The 13,815-nt window shown below is 41.3% G+C and overlaps 1 protein-coding gene across 1 annotated transcript; it reads left to right on the top strand.

The window, feature by feature from the left end:
• Positions 1–214: 214 nt before the first annotated feature.
• LOC128102558 (olfactory receptor 1361-like) lies at positions 215–1,162 on the top strand. The gene has a single exon (XM_052726427.1). The coding sequence runs from the start codon at positions 215–217 to the stop codon at positions 1,160–1,162; it is 948 nt and encodes a 315-aa protein (XP_052582387.1).
• The last annotated feature ends 12,653 nt before the right edge of the window (positions 1,163–13,815 follow it).

The raw sequence follows: 13,815 nt of genomic DNA, 5'->3' as shown, positions 1-13,815 counted from the left end.
TTATTCTAGTGCTACAGGAGCTAATGCAGTGCATATGATCATGACCAGTTCAGGGTCCTTCTAGGTTTCAGGTCCTTTTAGGGCTTAGTGAGAGAATGCATAGCCATCAATGCTCTATGTCATCTTGATTTTTTATCTCTGTTCCCATCAAGGCAATAGCTAAGAAAAATTCTTGGTGTGCCATCCTCCACTCTACCTTTAGTTCCACTGAATTATGAAGACAAGAAACCACAGCAGTGTTTCTGAATTTCTCCTCCTGGGCCTCTCTGAACATCAGGAACAACAACCTTTCCTTTTTGGCATCTTCTTGGTCATATACTTGGTCACCGTGGTGGGGAATATGCTCATCATCCTGGCAATTGGCTCTGATCCACACCTCCACACTCCCATGTATTTCTTCCTGGCCAACTTCTCCCTCACTGACCTGTGTTTATCATCCACCACAGTCCCCAGGATGCTAGTGAACATCCAAGCTCACAGGCACACCATCCCCTACATTGGATGCCTGTCTCAGATCTATTTCTTCCTGTGGTTCATTGGACTAGATGTTTTTCTCCTGGCAGTGATGGCTTATGATAGGCTTGTGGCCATATGCTATCCCCTTCACTACACTTTGGTCATGAATCCCAGATGCTGCATCCTACTGGTGGCCATATCCTTGCTCCTTGCCCATTCATATTCTCTAACACACATCATTCTCCTAGCTCAGTTATCCTTCTGCATGGACAACATCATTCCACATTTCTTTTGTGAACTGCTTCCTCTGTTGAAGCTCTCTTGTTCTGACACTTATGCCAACCAGTGTGTGCTGCTCTACTGGGGAGGGACATTAACTATCTTGATTCCTTTGCTAATTATTGTTTCATATGTCCGCATTGTGGCCGCTATTGTGAGAGTCCCATCAGCAAGTGGTAAGTGGAAGACCTTCTCCACCTGTGGGTCCCATCTCTCAGCAGTTTGCCTGTTCTATGTGTCTGCAATTGGAGTGTACTTCATTCCATCTGCTGCTGATTCAGTTGGCAAGGACAGGATTGCAGCAGTGATGTATGCTGTGGTGACCCCCATGCTGAACCCATTCATCTATAGCCTGAGAAACAAAGACATGAAGAGTGCCTTGGGAAGATTCCTGAACAGGAGTACACTGCAATCTCCACAAGGCTAGAAAAATCCTTTTGGGAATTTGGGGTAAATCAACTTTTAGAATTGGCTTGATGCTGAAGTTAAAATCTTGGATCTTGCACTTTGCTAACTTTACAAAGGCAGACTTTAAAAAAAATCCATTCAGCCACAATTTTATCATTTAATAAAAGGTGATAAAACATAATATCCATTGTAAATATTTCTGGTAGGGTTGTGTGTGCACATACATGTGTGTATTTTCTTGCTTTATTTCATGTGCTTAGAAAGTCATTATCATCAGCGAGATTCAACATGTTCTCCTGAGGTCAATTTTTCCTTTTTTTATTACACAGAACAAACAAACAAACAAGAAAACCAGAGGCTCCTAGAGGTTAAATAACTTGTCTGAAATTATATAGATAATTAGTGGCAAAGGCAGAATATGAACACAATGATTACAGTACACCTAAATAGTCATGATATTTATATGCTCCTCTCAATCATTGTTCTTTTTCTCTGTTCCCTCACACTGTGTGCGTGCACCATCTGACCAACCATATCTCTTAATACTATCACAATTCTGTGATAGAGTAAGGCAAACCTGAAGCTGTATCATTGATGTGTTTAGAAATTCAAGTGTTTCTCCAAGGGTGCACACTCTGTGCTTCAGCATAGGTCTCTAGTTAGCTATGCTGAATAACTTATGACTCAATCCATATGGACAAAGACAAGAGTTTTCCTTTTTGTTGAATAATTCCTTAGTACCATGTTCAGTCTCTTTAGACCTACTGTAAACTGTTACTCACAAGTTTAATTACTGTATCTCCCAGAGGGAATTCTACTAAAGGGTTGTGCTGATAAGTCTGTAGACTACTCTAGAGAAACTCTGGCCTTGCATTGCATTTTATGTTGATTCTATCTCTACATACTTGTCAGTCTGTTGAGATCTCACTGATGAGCTCTGATTTTAAAATGGTATCTTAATGTCCTCCATCATTCTGCTCAAATAGACAAAGATCACCTCTGTAAAAGACAGTTAATTTGCAGCCTGAGAAATGAGTACATGAAATGAAACTGATGTTTTCTCCTTTGGGCCCTGAGGTCTCTGACTCCAACTCAGAGCGTCCACATGACTACTGGTCTCTGAGAGAACAGTCACTGCAGGTTCCTGAACCAGAAATGTATTTATTACAACATTTACACTTGATAAACACATTTACACCTGAGGATGGGGAGGGGACTGATGACAGCTGTAACCTCCAATACTCTTTGTAAAATTCAAATACTCTGAGCAACTTGTTGTTCATTACCCAAAGGGTTTGTGTCATTTTTGTGGGATGCCCAGAAGTGTACTGGGGAGAAGTGCATTCCTACGAAACAAGCACTGGTGTATAAGTTCTGGTTAGCTTAAGTTGTAGAAGAATCAAGGAAGCCATCTCTAGAGTATGTTGTAAAGGAACTGAGGAAACTATCTTTAGCTCAAGAGTGTAGGCTTCTTTGTATCTGGTAGAAGGAAACACAAATGAATATTCTAGTGCTTTCTACTTAGTCAGGCAGTGAGTGCTCCAAGAAGGAAGCTCAAGTCCTGTGTTTCAGCATCAGCTCTGTCATCAGTGAGCTATGTAAGAGCTGCACAATCACTGAAAAGGGGTGATCTTTGACATCTGCATTTATTTTTATTTTATGTAAATGGTGTTTGGCCTGCATCTGTGTCTGCGTACTCTGTGCATGCAGTGCCCATCGAGGCCAGAAGAGGGCATCAGATCCCTTGGAACTGGAGTTACAGGTGTTGGAAGCAATCACGTGGACGCTGGGACTCAAACCTGGGTCTTCTTGAAGAGCAGCCAGTGTTCTTAACCACCGATCCATCTCTCCAGCCCTTGATTTATGCATTTCTTTAAGTGGTTGGCCTACACAGCCCAATTCTCATAGCATTTAGTGTTATAGTGAGAAGTCAAGATTTGCATTCATAAGCCAGAAATTAAGACACTTAACCACTTCTACATAATACTACTTCCCCTTTGCTCTCTGTCTCTCTACCTGTAAACTAGCAGCTATGTGATATTATTCTGAATAATATGTGAACTTGAATTACAGTAAGTGCTCAATAAACAGTTACAGAATCCAACCCTTGAGAGCTATCATTTATCCTATTAAATCTTAGTACTCCCTTCCTCATACTTTGTTGGAACTGACCCAATCACTCACACTCTGGGACCCTAGTTCTCAGGATTCTACCATTTCTAGTTTTCTTAGCTTACTGTCAAGAATATTCTAGGTGAGCTGTCATCATAGAGCCTTTGTCCAGTGACTCATGGAGGCAGATACAGAGATCCACTGCCAGGCACCAGGCTGAGTTCCGGGAATCCAATTGATGAGAGAGAGGAGAGATACTGCAGGTGAGGGACATCGAGATCATGATGGGAGGACGTGCAGAGATGACCGGCCACACTAGTGAAAGCCCATGAACTGTGGACTGGTGGCTGTGGAGCCCCCATGGGACTGGACTAGGCCCTCTGGATACGGAAGACGGTTATTTGGCCCGAACTGTTTGGGGGGCACCCAGGCAGGGGGATCGGAATCTGTCCCTGGTCTATGGGTAGGCTTCTGGAAACCGGTGCCTGTGGTGTGACACCTTGCACAGCCTTGGTGCAGTGGGAAGGGGCTTGGACTTGCCTAGGCTCAGTGTGCTGGGCTCTGCTGACTCCCCATGGGAGACCTCGATTTGGGGGATGAGGGGATGTGGGGATGTGGGGTGGCTTGGGAAAGAGGGCTGGGGGGTGGAAGGAGGGAGGAGGCGTGATCTGTGGATAGTATGTGGAGTAAGTAGAAAATTTCTTAATAAAGAAAAATGAAAGAAAAAAAGAAAAAAGTCAACATTTGTAACAATAAATTTTGTTTCCCCCTCTCCCTGCACTTAACAAATATTTATTGACTACTTGTTAAGGCCCAGATGATATGTTAAATTTCTTTTTTAAAACATTTTTATTAATTAAATTTATTCATTTATTTTAAAAAAGAATATTCTAGGTGGTGACTTTCTTAGCTATGTATTTAGTATGCTTCTGAGCATAGACAGAGAATCTTTTAATGAGGATTACATCAGTGACTACTTACTTCTCAATATTTGCTTCCCATAGTTACCAAGAGTCAATTTAATGTAGGTGGAATGTTTTGCTATGTTAGGAGAAATGTTTCTTGACCAATTTAGCTCTATGGTAACAAATGGAGGTAACTCAATCAAGTACCACCTATCCTAGCTGGCTCTTAATACTCCACTCCACCTGAATGATTGCTTTTGGCATGGTCAGCTCAGATCCACCCTGTTTCTCCTTGAGAGTCAACCCTGCTTACAGGGAGCTTACACAATGACTATGCAGCCACCCACACACACCTGGGGCAGGGAACCATCTTTAATCCAGCACTGACTTCTTCTGGTGTTTAGTAGAAAAGCACCTAGTCACTCATGCCAAACTGTACTCTGTAACTCACATGGAGTCAATTTTGTTTTGGACAACTACTTCTGGGCATAGTGCTTGCCTAGAGTGTGGTTGATATACAGTGACACCCCATTGGAAAAAAAGTTGATTCTCCCTTTCCCAGCTGGGGTGGAACTTCTTGCCCACCTCCCCTCTGCATGTTGGGATCTTCTTTGCTAAAGACTCATTTTTGTTTTGAGATGCAATCTTTAATAAGATCCTTTTCTTCCTTGTTTTTTCTGGCTTTTATTTTGAAAGTGTGCAGCATCGAAAATTTACTGTAATGGATGTCATCAAATCAAATGAATAAAGTTAATGAAAACATTACAAATCATGTGTATTGGGTTTTCTGTCACCAATATTCCGTTTTAATTGTTTGACAATTGTATATATGTATATAATGTGTTTTAATCAAACCCTCCCCTACTCCCTTTCCTGCTCCTTTTTATACTCTCCCTCCCAACTTGCTGTCCTGTTTTTAAATTCTTTGAGTCCACTGAATGCTACCTGTTTGTTCATAGGTGTAGGACCATCTACTGGAACATGAGATTGTTTCCTGGAAGAAAACTGACTCTCTCTACCCCAACAGTCAATTGACTATAACTTACCATTATGGGGTAGGACTTCATAAGCTCCTCCCCTATGTACTCTGGGACTTTGACTGGCTTGTGCTGGTATTTTGCATGCAGTCACAGTCGTATTATATCTGGCAAATACTGTTTCACTGATGATGTTCACTGCTTCTGACCCTTAGAGTTTCTGTCTCTTCTGGTTTAACATAGATGTTCCATTTAGAACTGAACACTCAACAGTCTCTTATTGTCTGCACATTGACCAGTTGTCGGTATCTGCATTAATCACTACCTACTTAAAAAAAAAAGACTTCTTTAATAAGGGTTGAGAAGATACACTAATATACGTATCTATGGAGGTAGTTTATTACTGTGTCCATTTAGTTCAATAGTGTTATGTTCTCCCCTAGGACTTACGACCTAGGCAGCCACAGCTTGGAACCCTATTAGTGGTACCAAGCATGAATGTCATCTTGTGGAGTGGGCCTTAAATCCAATCAGCAGATGTTTTTCGTATGCTTGATATAACTTTTCATAAATTTTGAAAATATTTAAGTGAATTCCAGTGACATTTTTCACACATATAAAAGGCAACCCAAAATGTCATATAGGGCCACAAAAGACCCCAAATAGCTAGAACAACTTGAACAACAAATACAGTTAAAGACATAAAATCTCTGGCTTTGAGATTCATCTTAATGTTGTACTCAGAAGAGGCACTCAGAACCAGCATGAAGACACATGCACGTACCTTGATGGAACAGTGAGGAATAAGTCCACATACTCAATTAATCTTCAAAAGGCACTAAAAACACAAGATAGAGAAAAGATAGTCTCGTCAAAATAAGCATCAGGGAAACCATTTTTGTGGAGTTAGAAGAGTGAAGAAGCCTGGCGGTGGTGGCGCACACCTTTAATCCCAGTACTCGGGAGGCAGAGGCAGGCAGATCTTGGTGAGTTCAAGGCCAGCCTGGGCTACAGAGTGAGTTCTAGGAAAGGCGCAAAGCTACGCAGAGAAACCCTGTCTTGAAAACCAAAAAAAAAAAAAAAAACCAAAACAAAACAAAAACAAAAAAGAAGAGTGAAGAAACTGGAGTGAAGACTTCAGTGTGAGAGCTAGCACAGTCCAACTAATAAATGGAAATGTAGGAGGAAAGCTTCATGGTGTGGGACTGGGCAATGATTATATATATATATATATATATATATATATATATATATATATATATATATATATGCCCCTGAAATCATGGGGCAGCATCAAACCAAACAAATTTCCCAAATATAATTAAATGAGTATAAGGATAATCTATAAACCAGGAGAAAATATTTGCAAGGTATATATCAAATAAAGATGTAATGTCAAAAATATACGGAGTACTCAAAAATAGTAAGAAAACAAACTTATTTTAAAGTGAGTGGTATCTGAACAGGCATTGTTGGTGAGGGCTCAAATGATAAGAATGTCGTTATAAAGAAAGCCTTTAGAGATAGTTGGGAACAGAATGTGTCAGATTCAAATTAATTTTGGAAGCTAGAAGAATGGCTAGTGTAGCTATATCAAGACAAGGAACACAGCTGAACTGTTCACGTTCTAATGTTTTATGAAAAGCAGAAGCTCTGAGCAATGAGATGAGATATCTTTCTAGAAAAATTTTCTAAGACTTGAAAGTGTGGTTTATCTTGTCTAGGATGATTATAGTAAATACACAAGAAGAGAGAAAATATTTTAAGGTGGGTATTTAAACTAAAAGACCAAGAGAATTCAAGAGTTGGGTGGTGCCCAGAGGAACTGAGGAAGGGCTACTCCACACCAGACTGACAGCACCTGGCAGTAGGTCCAATACTCAAAAACTGCAAAACAGGTCACACCCAGAAGAGCTATAGAAATTCAACTGCCTAGGACTGTGAGGCAACTTTCCAGAGGCTTAGGGAACCACCTCTGCCTGGCCAAGCTTCTGAGGCTGGAATTCCAGTCTTGTTCACACACACACACACACACACACACACACTTTTTTTTAATATTCTTGAACCTTAAGGTTTGAAATGTACTTAGGATCTGTTACCCCATTCTTCCTTATTTCTGTCTTATCAGTGTGTCAATCCTACATCTATAAATATATTAATATCATAGTATCTTGTTCCCTAATCTCATGTTTGATTTCACAGATGCACAGCCAGAGTGAAATATGCCTTAAGATCAATCTTTTCTTAAGTCTCTTTCACACCTTATTTAGATGGTATGTAGTTTTTAGATTTTAAAACACATTTTTATTTTTTGTCAGTGAGTGCTTTGCCTGCAGGAGATAGTGTCAGCCCCTAGAACTGGAGTCACAGATGTTGTAAGCCACCAGATAGGCACTGGGAACTGAACCCTGGTCCTCTGCAAGAGCAAGTGCTTTTAACCACTCAGTCATTCCTCCAGCTCTTAGATGATATTTAAGATACTATTCTGGACTTAAAATTGATTCTGGGCTATTGAGACAGAATATACTTAAGAAGAACATGAATATTGGGATAGAAAAAAGGACAGAATGCCATGGTCTGAATGCTCATATTCCACATTCCCCTTGATTTTTGTCTTGGTGGTTTTAGAAGGTTGAGTGTAAGATTAGGAGTAAGGAGTCTTCATGAATAAGATTCAGGTCCTTATAAAACTATCCCCAGAGAGCTGTGTTGCCACTTTCATGTTACGAGGACACAGAAAGAAGGTGCAGGTGTGACTTAAGAATCAGAAAGCAAGTCACCAGGCATGAAATCTGCCAACACCTTGATCCTTGATGCCCCCAGCTCCAAATCAATAAGAAATAAACTTCTGGGGTCCATCGACTACTGGCTTTGGCTTTTGTTTTTAGCAGTCTGAACGAACTAAGAATTTTGGCAGTATCAGGTTAGGTAATTGTGTTTGAAATTTTTTAAACACCCAACATTTCTTTTTTCAAGACACTTATGCCAATGATACTTCAATAAAAAACTGGCTAAGCAAATATCTAATTTTTCTATTTGTTCGACAAATATATACTGTTTCTGATTTTAAATTTTGAACCTTCATTTTCTCTCCTTTTTTATTTAATTTTTTCATATAATATATTTTGATCATGTTCTTTTCACCTCTCCCAACATCTCCCAGATCCTCTTCCCTCCCTCCCTCCCAACTTCATTCTCATATTCTCTCTCTCTCCCCCTCCCTCTTTCCCCTCTCTCAAAACAAAACCCCCAAACAAAAATCAAAACACGCAAACAAAGCACTAATAAGACAAAAGATACCAAAACAAAACCAAATGAAACAAAAATGCACACACACACACACACACACACACACACACACACACACACACACACTTACAAAAAAAACCATGAAGTACTTTTTGTGTTGGCCAACTGCTCCTGGGAATGGGGCCTGCTTAGAGCATGGTTGATACACCCAGTGGCACTTATTGGAGAAAACTAATTTTCCCCTTTCCCAACAGGTTATCAACTGCAAATAGCTTCTAGGTTAAGAGTGGGATTTTGTATTTGCTTTCCCTTCTCAGTGTTAGAATTTTGTCTGGTTTCAACCTGTGCAGGTCTTGTCCATGCTCTCATAGTTTCATATTTGTATCAGCCCTGTTGTGTTGGAGTCATCTACCACCTCTAGCTCTTACAATCTTTCCATCTCCTCTTCTACACAGATCTCTGAACCTTGTGTCCAGCACTGCACTAGATCTGTGGCCATTTGTAAGAAATAAAACACACTTCCCCCTTCTTCTCATGGAGTTTGTGAGTTCAATATCAACATCTTCAAAGCACACATTCTGCTTCATTCACTACACCATCACCTGAACCTATCATATTAGCTGAGGGGAAATAAATGCAGAAACCAGTAAGAGAATGAATGAGTTCTACTGGAAATGTTGACCTCTGTAAAAGTGCAGGGTCAAAAAGGCCCATCCCTGTGTTGTGTTGATCCTACTGTTTTCTATAGAGATTCATCTCAAGCCAAAGCACTCGGGTCATTGTTATCTCAGAATTTGCAAGAAACTAATGCAGAAAAAATTTCAGTTGTGGAGGAACAAGATCTGGCTTTAAGTTTAACTCACTCATTTTATGATATTTTACAGATTCATTGACCCTATCCTGTGCCTCTTGTCACAATTTAGAATTTTAAGCATGAAGCTTAAGGATTAATGATGTCCATGCATAAGAGGCCCTAAATAAATGTTATTTAAAGCCAAGGTTGAATTTGGGCATAGTGGTGTGTATGCGTAATCCCAGCACTTGGGAGATGGAAGCAGGAGAGCAGGAGTTCAAAGTCATCCTCAGCTACATAGCAAGTTGAAGGCCAGCTTGGGCTACATGAATGCACCTATACTTTATCAAGTATATCTGTGCAATGTATTGTAGACAAAACTACCTATAAAAGAATATTGGTTGTAGCATTCTCTTCATTACTAAAGAAATCATGATAAAAGGCATGAATAAAAAATAGTTATTATTTCTTTACAAATAATATTCTGAAATATCTTCAAAATAATAAGCTAGGTCTGTTTTTGCCATAGGATGTCCACAATTTACTTATGAAAAAAAGCTGCATAAATAAGATCCCTTTTAGAATATTTATTTATTTTATGTGTATCTGCATGTACCCGAGTGTATTCATGTGTACCACACACATGCAGGAGCCTGCAGAGGTCATAAGAAAAATCAAATTCCCTGGAACTAGAGTTACAGATGGTTGTGAGCCACCTTGTGGGGTCTGGGAACCAAACCTGAATCTGCAAGAGTAGCAAGTGCTCTTGACTACTGAGCCATTTCTCCAGCCCCAAGATCTCATTTTTATAAAATATGTTCATGTTCACTGTGCATAGAGAAGTGTCTGTCGTGGTACCTGTTGGACATGAGCAGTGATTGATTACCCCTAAAATGAATATGGAGGGTAGAAACAGGCTCACTTCTTTCTTCTTGTGTGTTTTACTGTTAATTCTTTTTCTAAAACGTGTTTGTTACTTAAGTGAAAACAAAACAAGAGACTGCATCTCAAAGGATGCAGGAAAGGGAGACACCACCTCTGCCTTGACCATGTCTGAGTTTCCGTGGGCCTCTTCCTCAGGGCTCCTGGGATCAAGCCGCCAAAACAGAGACATTACAAACAGTACCTTATTGGTCCCACTCCCCCGAGAGAGCAGCAAGTCTGGACAGTGACACACTTGGGACTCCCCGCTAGTGAGGACCGTGGGATCCATACAGAGGCCTGTGATAAAAAACCTCAGCTCCCAGCACTCCCAGTCCTGTCCTCCTGCCACCAGCAAGCATAAGTACCTGGAGTCTAGTACGGCGCCCCAGGAGCCGCCGGCCCTTCCACTCCTGCCTGATGCTTTTCTTCTTTTATTCTGGACCACTTCCTCCATCTTCCCTGAGTGATTGGCTCCGTACATCTGTCAAAACAAAACACAATGACAGAACACAGCCAAGGAGAGATGAAGTACCAGGTCCAGTCCATTCCAGTCTAGCTGAGAGTGTACAGTAAAGTGATGTAGACTCACAGGGGGTTGCACACCATCACGCAGTTTGTGGGTACACCAGGCAACTCTTACACCAGCCCCTCGGCAAAGCCCACAGGAACTGATCATTTGGGTAATAACGTAAGTACTGTGAAGTCTTGCTTTTTACTGTCATCTCCCTTCTTTTTCCGTCTTCCCTCCGTTATTCTCATCTGTGCTGCTGTCTTTGTGCACTTACTTCACAAAAACCTCCCACAGGAGAATAGATGATTTACAGAGCTGAGATTTCCATGGAAGTTTGGCTGAGTCAGAAAACTAGCTTTAAAAATTCCAGAAAGCTTTAATTATTTGAGATGTCTACGTGTAAACTGGGTTGGGCAACCCAGAAGTTATACTTGCACATGACTGTTCACATTGACTTCTCTTTAACAATCAGTCCAATCCTTTCTTCCCACTCCTGGGTCTTAACAATGAAACAGGGAAACTCAGAGAACAGGTTATGTTATGGTATACAAATGCCTCCTCTGTTTGCAAAGGGCAGTGTGGATGAAGTGACAGAAGCAATAGGGATCCGTTTTGTGAGAGAAGTTCCCATGGGGATTATAATAGACAGCTTCACGCTGTTTTGTAGGACTTTTAAGGAACCTCTACGTCTATAGATTGTATAAAGCTTCTTAATGCCAGCAGGCATTACCATCATTTCCCAGACGAGGAGAACAGGTGCTTTTCCTCAGGTCTCAGAGTATTTTCCTGACAGAAGAGGGATCAAATCCACGTGTCCTATTTCTTGGATTCATCCTTACAAGCCATGTTGCTGTTTGTTTATCTGTACCCCATTGAAAAGCAAGGTTCTTGGCTTCCCACCTCCTCAGCCACTCCCCATTCTTTCTTCTGCCTGCCTCCAACCCTATTCAATGTGACCTTAGGGAATGTAACTAAATGCTCTCACCCTCAACAGCATGGATTTAAAAACAGAAACAAGGCTGACCCTGTTGTTGGGGACGCTGGTGAGCCCGCTCTGAGGGCATGAGTGCAGCAGAGCTGACGCCCACCCCCCTCCGCTTCTGCCATGTGGTGGCCTGGGTGAGGGAAAGATGACCCCCCTTGCTACCTGAGGTGGCAAGAGAGCTGGCTGGCTGGCCCTGGGATCACAAGAGTTGGAGAACTAGCCCTGTCCCTCATCAGCTGCAGCACTCAGGAGAGCTAGTCCTGCATCCCGCCAGGGCAACACACTAGAACTGACCATGTTGGTAGAGATGCAGGTGAGCTCACCTTGAGGGAGTGAGAACACAAGAGTTGACCCCACCCCCTTTCGTCTGTTTTGTGGTGAAAAGATGCCCTCCCCACCCCGCACCTCTTGCCACCTGCCCCTTGCTATCTGCGGTAGGCAAGAGAGCTGGCTCTGGGGTCACAGGACTGAAAGGACTAACCTTTGTCCCTCACCAGCTGCAGCACACTGGACAGCAGACTCTGCAGCCAGACCTGAGGGCATGAGAACAGGAGATCTGACCCCACCTCCCCTGTATTCCCCCCTACAGCAATTGGGAGAGAGGAGGGCTCTGCAACTCACCTGGGCAGTACAGTGGAGACAGCTCTGGTGGTGTGAGTGTGGGTGAGCTGAACCCTAGGGCCTGAGAGCAGAACTGGCCCTGCTTCTTGCAGCAGGCTGCAGTGGGTAGGTTGGCTGAGGCCGTGCTGGAAAGCGTGCCAGGAGGGGGTGAGGTGGTGGGGGTGGTGACAATGGTGGAAAGCTGGCCTGCTGACACCCAGACCCAGGACCGAGGCTCTAAGTGCCCACCCCAACATCCACCTAGTCTGTGAACAGTTAGAGCAGGAGAACAGTAGGAATCTACAGATCCAGAACTACAGGATCTCCAGGACAGAAGAAAGCAGCATGAAGTCCCTTGGGGGCGGGGGAGGGGGAGCCCCCCGTGAGAGCCCACTGTCCATGGTGCGACAGAGGACAGAGGCCTCAGCCAGACCAATGACTCCTGGCAATGAACACTTGCAAATGAAAATGCAAGGACTAAAGGGTGGAGCCACACCACCACAGCCTCCATGACGAAATTCTTTCTTTCTTTCTTTCTTTCTTTCTTTCTTTCTTTCTTTCTTTCTTTCTTTCTTTTTCTTTCTTCCTTCCTTTCTTTCTTTCTTTCTTTCTTTTCTTCTTTCTTCTTTTGTTTTTTTAAAAATTTGTTTGCTTTGTTTTTTTTTTTTAATTTTGTTTTATTTTGTGGAGGAGGTTGCAAGGGAAAAGAGCGGATGAGGGGGTTGGGGAGATGGGCGGGATCAGGAGGCATGATGTGAAAACCGCAAAGAATCAATACAAGTTAACTAATTAAAAAAATAAAAGCAGAAACAAGAATATATAGAATTTAGCTTTATAGTGAGACTTAAACATATGTGTGTGAGAATGTATGTATATATGCATACACATGCACACATATATACAATCACACTATGAATATGCACATATATATGTGAACGGGTACGTATCTAGCTGATGTATAAGGCAGCACAATGTAAAAGAAAACTGAGAAGTGTAAACAGGAGTTAAGAGGAAAAGTTTAAGTGGGGGAATAATACCAGTAGTTGGGAGTACAGGCTTTGTGATCAGACACCATTGAACATGTTACAAAACTCTATGAATTCTGTGAGCGTCAACATCTTCAGTTATACCAGGATAATGATCACCAGACATCTTTAAATGCAAGAACAAGATCACCATTAAAAGTGTGAGTTCTATTGTTTTTGTGTTTAAACATGTACTTTCATTCTCCATACACATTTTATATAATTGTAATTACTTTTTGAATAGAAATCCTTTGTAATTACCTATCTTATGTTCTATAATAAAGGATATAAAATTAAAGTTATTTTAGCTTCTTGTGACCATAAAATTTTGTTAGAAATAATCAGAAAAAAGTTTCATCTGAATTGAATTATTGTAGCAGTTATTAGTAACAAATTATATATTATTAGCTTCAACTACATAGAATCTCCAATTTTCATCTGTGTTTGATCTATACAAAATATTAATATCTGATAATAGTATGTTATAATTTTTTGATAATAAACAGATACAATTGTCCATTGGTTCCAGGATCTATAAGATGCCAAAATCTTTAGCTGTAAAATGGCGTAGTATTTGCATAGAGACTCTGC

Source organism: Peromyscus californicus, unplaced genomic scaffold, assembly GCF_007827085.1.
Source record: "Peromyscus californicus insignis strain IS unplaced genomic scaffold, ASM782708v3 Scaffold_7__1_contigs__length_154581171, whole genome shotgun sequence".
NCBI classification, from domain to species: Eukaryota; Metazoa; Chordata; class Mammalia; order Rodentia; family Cricetidae; genus Peromyscus; species Peromyscus californicus.
The sequence above is the reverse complement of the archived record's forward strand: the minus strand, read 5'-3'. Positions and strand labels throughout refer to the sequence as shown.